Raw genomic sequence first — 6,783 nt, forward strand, 5'->3', positions numbered from 1 at the left:
TTGGTGACATTTTAAAAATTCCCTAAGTAATTAATAGATTAATGAAACCAAAACGAAATTCATATGGGCCTTGCTCATTTAAGCTACTTTCCCTGGATGGCATGCCTGAAAAAAAAAATTATATATATATATATATAGCAGTACTGTCACAAATCTACCTGAACGTCATGATATAATATTAAAATTAAAGTAGCAAAAATTTCTTCTCATAAGCCATCATTGAAGTTACATATCAACGGCAATTCAGTGTTCCTAGTCACTAGTGCTGCAAATTGCTTTTGCTGCGACTAATTCAAAGTGATGTTAAACAGATTAGCTTAAAAAAAAGGAAAAACATTATAATTTGATTTGTGTACGTCTCCACAATCTGAAGGCGAGAACATCATCTCCAACTAAAATATTGTAAGTAAAATAAGAGATGAGGTCTTTTAGGTTTGCCATTTAGTTTTTAAATTATATGGTTTTCTTTGACATTGAGCGCGTAATAGAGAATTCAATATTAAATTAGCTAATGTGCATGGCACATGACGAGTTTTGTCAAAAATTTATCATCCATTTATGATTTGATCAAGATTGCAAAGAAATAAAGAAATTAGAAATTTTGAATATCGTTGAAATTAAAAAAAAAATCAAAGAGCAAAGTAATAAGAGAAAATTGTTGAATTTATCATTAGAATCTGTGAGTCTGAATTTTTACCCAAAATAATTTAAGGACTAATTGTGTCAAATATTCTTTATTATTTAAAAGGTATACTAAAAAGTGAAAGAATTAACATGATTAAAATAAATAAATTGCCTCAATATGTGTTATGTAATTAAGCGCTCATTAATTATCCTTAGATACGTAGCCGGCACCATAATTTAAATTGGTTTAGGTCAAATGCAGATTCATCATGCTTCTAAGAAATGCGTGCATAAGCTTTAGTAAATTGTCGTAATTAATGGCCAAACTTAATTAGATGTTTATGTTGCCTGCTTTCAAACATGAAAAAAAAAATATATATATAATATATATATATATATATAGTATCACTTTCATCTAGCATGAAGATATGATCCGTATTCATTAATCATTATAAAGTCGATGGGTTAACCAAAATTAAATAACAAAACTTGAGCAAAGCACATGAATATATAAGTAAATATGACGGTATATGGATTTATATGTGCCGTACTTGACTAATTCATCAAATTAGCTGCCTTTTCACAAGTGTTGCGTGGATGCAATATTTGAAAAGGCATGTGAAACACAATGTCATGATCATGTTTCCTTGGGTTTTGAACTTTTGATACGTCTTTATACCTAGCCACTTATTAATAAATATCCCAAGACTGATCAACAACCCTTTTGTTAACATATAAAAACTTGTTGCGTTCAAACTAGATTTTTTTTTCTTTTTTTTTTTCCTGAAATGTCAAAATAGATTTTTTTTTTTTTAAATCATTAAAACGTAATCGTATGAACGTTTAACCAGTGATCTAAGATGGGTTAAAAAAGGTAAAGAACTTCTGTATTGACACTAAAGACTTTAGATTAGTCTTTGCCTTTATCAGGGAAGAATTTACTTCTTGGGAAATACATATCTTGGGAAAACTAAGAAAGAAAATAGTCAGTAGTCATTGTATTTATTTACCAAATTTGGTTTGTCAATATGGTTAGGACTCTAATTATTACCTTAGCCCAGTATCATAAGTTTATTTGTTATTTCTTAGACATAAGTTCTAATTACTTTTTACATTTGATTCCTTTTTGAAGTAAATAAACTGACGCCATTAAACGATCTCTATTTAGGGGATTTTAAATTATACCTGAATTAATAATGGTAGAAAACAAATTGTTTGGGTAGTTTCTAAATTGTGCAATTGTCGGCCGCAGAACATGAATTAATAATGGTTCAAAACATTATAGTTACTAAATTGTGCAATTATGATATTAGATATACAAATATACAGACGTGTATTTAGTGGCTGAAATTTTATTAGGGTGGACTTTTGGATAAGTGTGGCAACAATGAGGATTTGGTGGATATTATTTTACACCATTAGCAGACTATGACTATCCCTATCTTTATTGTAAGGGCACATTTGTCACGCTTATTGTATACAGAAAATAAACCTTAAACCAAAATTTTGGCATTATACATTGCTCAATCATTTTTCAACCTAGTATACAACTTGCAGTGGACATCGTTTTGTAGATCAAGTCAAAGGGCTTTTTGGTCTTGGAAATAAAGAATGACTTGGAGACTTGTCTTATATATGAACAAATTATTTCTAACCTCATATGATAATTTTAAATCAAAGTCAAAAAATATATAGCTATCAACATTTTTCTCGTGTCCAAGTCATGAGATTATTAAAAGGTCGGTTTTGTTAGTATTAGCCCACAAAGCAGACATTTCTCAAGAAAGAATGGGAAAACGAGAAAAAAAAAAGGCACAAAACGGACACAAAGTCTACGCCAATTGTGAACAATTTAAAACCTTGTAATAACTTTCCATTGAGGGTTAAAGTGAGTATATAATATATATAATTATCAAAAAAAAAAAGAGTGAGTGTATATCACGTCCCAAAGTTGTGCTAAGCTGGATCATGATTCATATCATGATTTGAATTATGGTTCATGGTTCGTTACAGTATTTTCTCTCATAAAAAATACACGTAAATCGAAAATGGTTCTAATCTCATGATTCTAATCTATGAACCAAACGTCTCATGAGTTTTTTTTTTTTTGGTAGAAAAGTTTTTCAGTTATACGGCCAAGCTAATCATTACACACATGCACACACATATGTATACGTACAGAATTTTAATCTAACTTTTTTCTTTTTTCCTTAACTATCTGATATACCATTGAATTTTCACTTGTACAATGGTGGAGGTTCCAATCCAAAATTTTTCCTATTTCGTTTGATAACGTCAGTAAATACTAATTTATTTAAAAATTAATAACTCGAGCTAATTTGTTATAAACTAATATGAAAACCATTGATATGTATGTTTTATATGTATTCTATTTTAAGTTTATTCAGGAAGTTGTATTTTGGATTTTTGATCCCACCAAATATGGGAAAAAAAAATTCCAAACTTGCTAAGTGTTATCATATGGACGATTTTGCGATACATATTTTACATGTAAATACTGCCATTTTATGTATATATATGTGTAGCTATATCCGAAATCATACACACATATATAAATGCAAGTGGCTAGTTATAAAACATGTGATATAACTGCGTGTTTCGCTTTCCCTTCGTCTCTATAAAGCGCAAAACAAGTTAATAATTGCTCTTCGGGGTCATGGAATTAGTTGGAAGAGGGAACAAGTTGCAGCTCATTGCACAATATATATTGATGTTTGAAGTGGCAAAAGAGCGTTGCTAATGCAGGTGAATCCACTTTTTTGGACGTTATTAAATGATTTGGTTGAGACAAATGCCTATTGAGGTTGGATAACTAGCTTTAAAAATTTGACTAGTTGACTATGACGAATGCAAAAGCAAATTTGGCACTCCTATAAGGACCCTATTAAAAGTGCTACAAATATATAGGATGGCGGAATTAAAATTTTATTTTAGAGGAGCACAAATTAAGAACAGAAAAAATGTTAAACATTTTCAAAATATCAACTCATGATACTAATAACTAGTTGGAATCATGCGTTACACACGTACAAATTTTGTTCATTGTATTATTGCATAAATATAAAACTTTGTGGAGAGTTTAATTTTTTAAAAGACATTCATCATTCTCTTAAGTTTTTACTTACTTAAAAAAAATAGTAGAATGGATTGAAATGAATGGTTTCAATCAAACTGTGTTTTCGGTTCAAAAGCACATGTGTATAGAGTACACGTATAATATATTTGAGTAATAAAAATTTTAGTGGGAAATTAAATAGAAAATTATATAGAAAGTACATATGAGGAACTAAAAGTTGAGATTGCCACAATAAAAAAAAAGGTTTCATTATAAACACATCAACAAGGGCAAGCTAGAAAAAATGAATTCATGAGATAACAATTGAGAAGGTTGTGTGAAAGAAAAATTCTTAAATAGGGATACATTTTAGAACAATTATATTAATGGGTCATTTATAAAATGTTTTCTTATTTGATCACTTTTGATATGATAGACACAACATGAAATTAGATATATAGAAATATTTGAACTTTGGTCAACTAATTGGGACAAATATGAAAAAAAAAAAAAAAGTTAAAGAACTATAGGCATTTAATTAAAAAAAATCAAAAATTTAGGGGTCAAAAAAATTTTCTAAAAATTCTAGGAGAGCATATGCCCTCCGGCCCCACCTCCTTCCGCCCTTGAATATATATATATTACGTCCACGTTCATTAGTCGTGGACCAAGTCTTGACTTCAAAACTATGTAGCGCAAAAGCTATACAATATCTAAAGCTTGTGTTACAAATAATCTTGAAAGAGATTTTGTCTATGGGATCCAGTAATTAATAATACTATGCCAATAATATATACCGCATTCATAAACCGCGGCTAGCTGTTGTTCGTAATATTGTGCTCATGATATCATGATTTTTTGGAATGATTTAGTTGATATTATTAAGGTAGTTGAGAAGCATTTAATATTGATGGTCATTGGTTGATTCTTTGCTTCGTAGAAATTTCAGGTTGCACCCAATTATGTCGTACAAGTTTGAAATCAAGCTTTCTAAGCAAGATATATGAAAACCAGCTTCCCAAAAAAAAAACAATGTGATAAAGCCTAGTAAACAAATTATTTCAGAGACAGAGACGAAATCAAAAGGAGAATAATAAGAAAGTTGTGGTTTTCTTTTGTTAGTATTATAGAAATTATAATCAATTGAATGTATGATCTCAAACACATCTATTTTAAAAGGAGATTTCTTTTAAATCTCTGAAGCTTTTTGTTGAAATTATAGTATGTAATTGAACTTTTATGTACATATAATAAGAGGATGTACACAGTTATTTTCCCGTTTCTTTCTTTTTCTGTTGTAAATTCCCTTATTTTTCTTGAAGATTACATTAGTTATTTTTCTTGAAGACTAATAATTAATTTATAATTGTAAAACGACGTGCGAAAGATATAAAAAAATTAGCAACATCTGAATTAATTATCTTCTTCCTTATGTACTTTAAAAAAAAATGAGTGTACTAAAAAATAACACACATGAATTTGGTTGTTTTGTAATTTTATTTATTTCTTAAAAAAAAGATAATGGAGAATTTTCTTTTCTTCTTCTAGAAATGGAGAGACATTTTAGTCTTTAGAAATATATAGATATAGACAAATAGAAGATAAGAAAAGGAAAAATGAATCTTCACTATTATAAGTTTGTATGCTTAATTAAATTGACTATTAGCAACAGCGCCCAGTTCGTTTCTCATTCTCTTTCTTTGTTTTTTTTTTTTTCCTTTTTGTTGCTTTCTAATATTACTTGATTTTCAATTTCTTTTTTGACTAACAATGCTAGGTTTTATTCTAAAAAAAAAAAAAAATGCTAGGTTTTATTTTTAACTGCTCAAAGATCATTGTCCATGTATAGTTAATCCAATAAAGTGATCATATAAACCATATGATATAGCTACGTCAAATTTAAGGTTAAGAAATTACAATTAACACTAGCAATATAATTATGGTCATTGCTATTATGGTAAGCGAAATACGACTATCAATTAAACAATTATGAGGTGTAAAATCACTCCAAGTAGTGGTTAAGAATAAGGCCACACCTCTTAATACACACACACAAGCTGCCATATAACTAACGCAACGGCTAGAGAGAGAGAGAGAGAAAGAAAGAGATGTTCAAAGCCGGCATGTCTGACCACCGACCCCCAAAACCCTACAATAAGGAAACTAACGTGGACTTTATCCAAGTCAATCCTCTTCATCTCTTATTATTTATAGACATCTCTTCTTCATTTCTCACAACAATTATCTCTCTCTCTCTCTCTCTCTCGCTCTCTGATCTTTCTCTCTCATGGGGAATGCGGCCATGGCTCCGGCCTGCTTCAAGCCAAGCCCTAATTCAACTGTGAAGTTAATATTCTTCGACGGTACGACAAGAATCCTCACAAGAAAGAAGCACATCGCCGGGGAGATCATGTTCGAGTTCCCGGACAGAATGGTCTGCCCCGCCGACTCCTTCTTCATCGGCCACCCCGTCCCGGCGCTCGGCATCCACGACGAGCTCCTCCCCGGCCATACCTACTTCGTCCTTCCCATCGACCGCTTCGCCTGCGGCGTCCTCTCCGCCGCCTCCCTTGCTGCCTTCAAAAACAAGGCCAACACTGGTCCCATCAACTTCGGGGACTCGCCGTTCGAGTACTTGAGGGGATCAAACGGTAGAGTTTTGATCAAGGTCTCACCGGAGTTCATAACCAGATTGATTACAAGAGGTAATGAAATTGGATCCAACGGTAGTCCTAGCAATAATTGTGGCTTTCTTTGTAGTACTCCGGAGCTGCAAAAGCACTATGAACAACTTGTTGGGTCTAAAGATCAAATATGGTCGCCAAAGCTTGAAACCATATCTGAGCATAAGATTAGGTTTTCGCCATGCAGATTCATAGAGTGGAAAATAAAAGAGAAGGATATCATGTAGTTAAACTTCTTCTTTATTTATTTTTTAATTTTTTGTGTATTCTTTGTTAAGGACAAAAGCTCCTTTTGTTTTAGGTACGAAAACAAGACAAAGTAATTATATAGATCACATCGATAGGCTAAATATTGTCTTTTTACTTGAAATTTTGTCTCACTTTCTTCATAGATATATA

At 31.2% G+C, this 6,783-nt stretch overlaps 1 protein-coding gene across 1 annotated transcript; it reads left to right on the plus strand.

Annotated features, from left to right (window-relative positions):
• The first annotated feature begins 5,951 nt into the window (after positions 1–5,951).
• LOC21384398 lies at positions 5,952–6,725 on the plus strand. The gene has a single exon (XM_010108379.2). The coding sequence runs from the start codon at positions 5,988–5,990 to the stop codon at positions 6,609–6,611; it is 624 nt and encodes a 207-aa protein (XP_010106681.1). The 5' UTR covers positions 5,952–5,987; the 3' UTR covers positions 6,612–6,725.
• Positions 6,726–6,783: the final 58 nt, after the last annotated feature.

Source organism: Morus notabilis, unplaced genomic scaffold (assembly GCF_000414095.1).
Source record: "Morus notabilis unplaced genomic scaffold, ASM41409v2 Scaffold2927, whole genome shotgun sequence".
Taxonomy (NCBI): domain Eukaryota; kingdom Viridiplantae; phylum Streptophyta; class Magnoliopsida; order Rosales; family Moraceae; genus Morus; species Morus notabilis.

Coding starts and splice junctions, on each gene's coding strand:
- LOC21384398 (XM_010108379.2), top strand. CDS start 5,988: ATGGGGAATGCGGCCATGGCTCCGGCCTGCTTCAAGCCAAGCCCTAAT.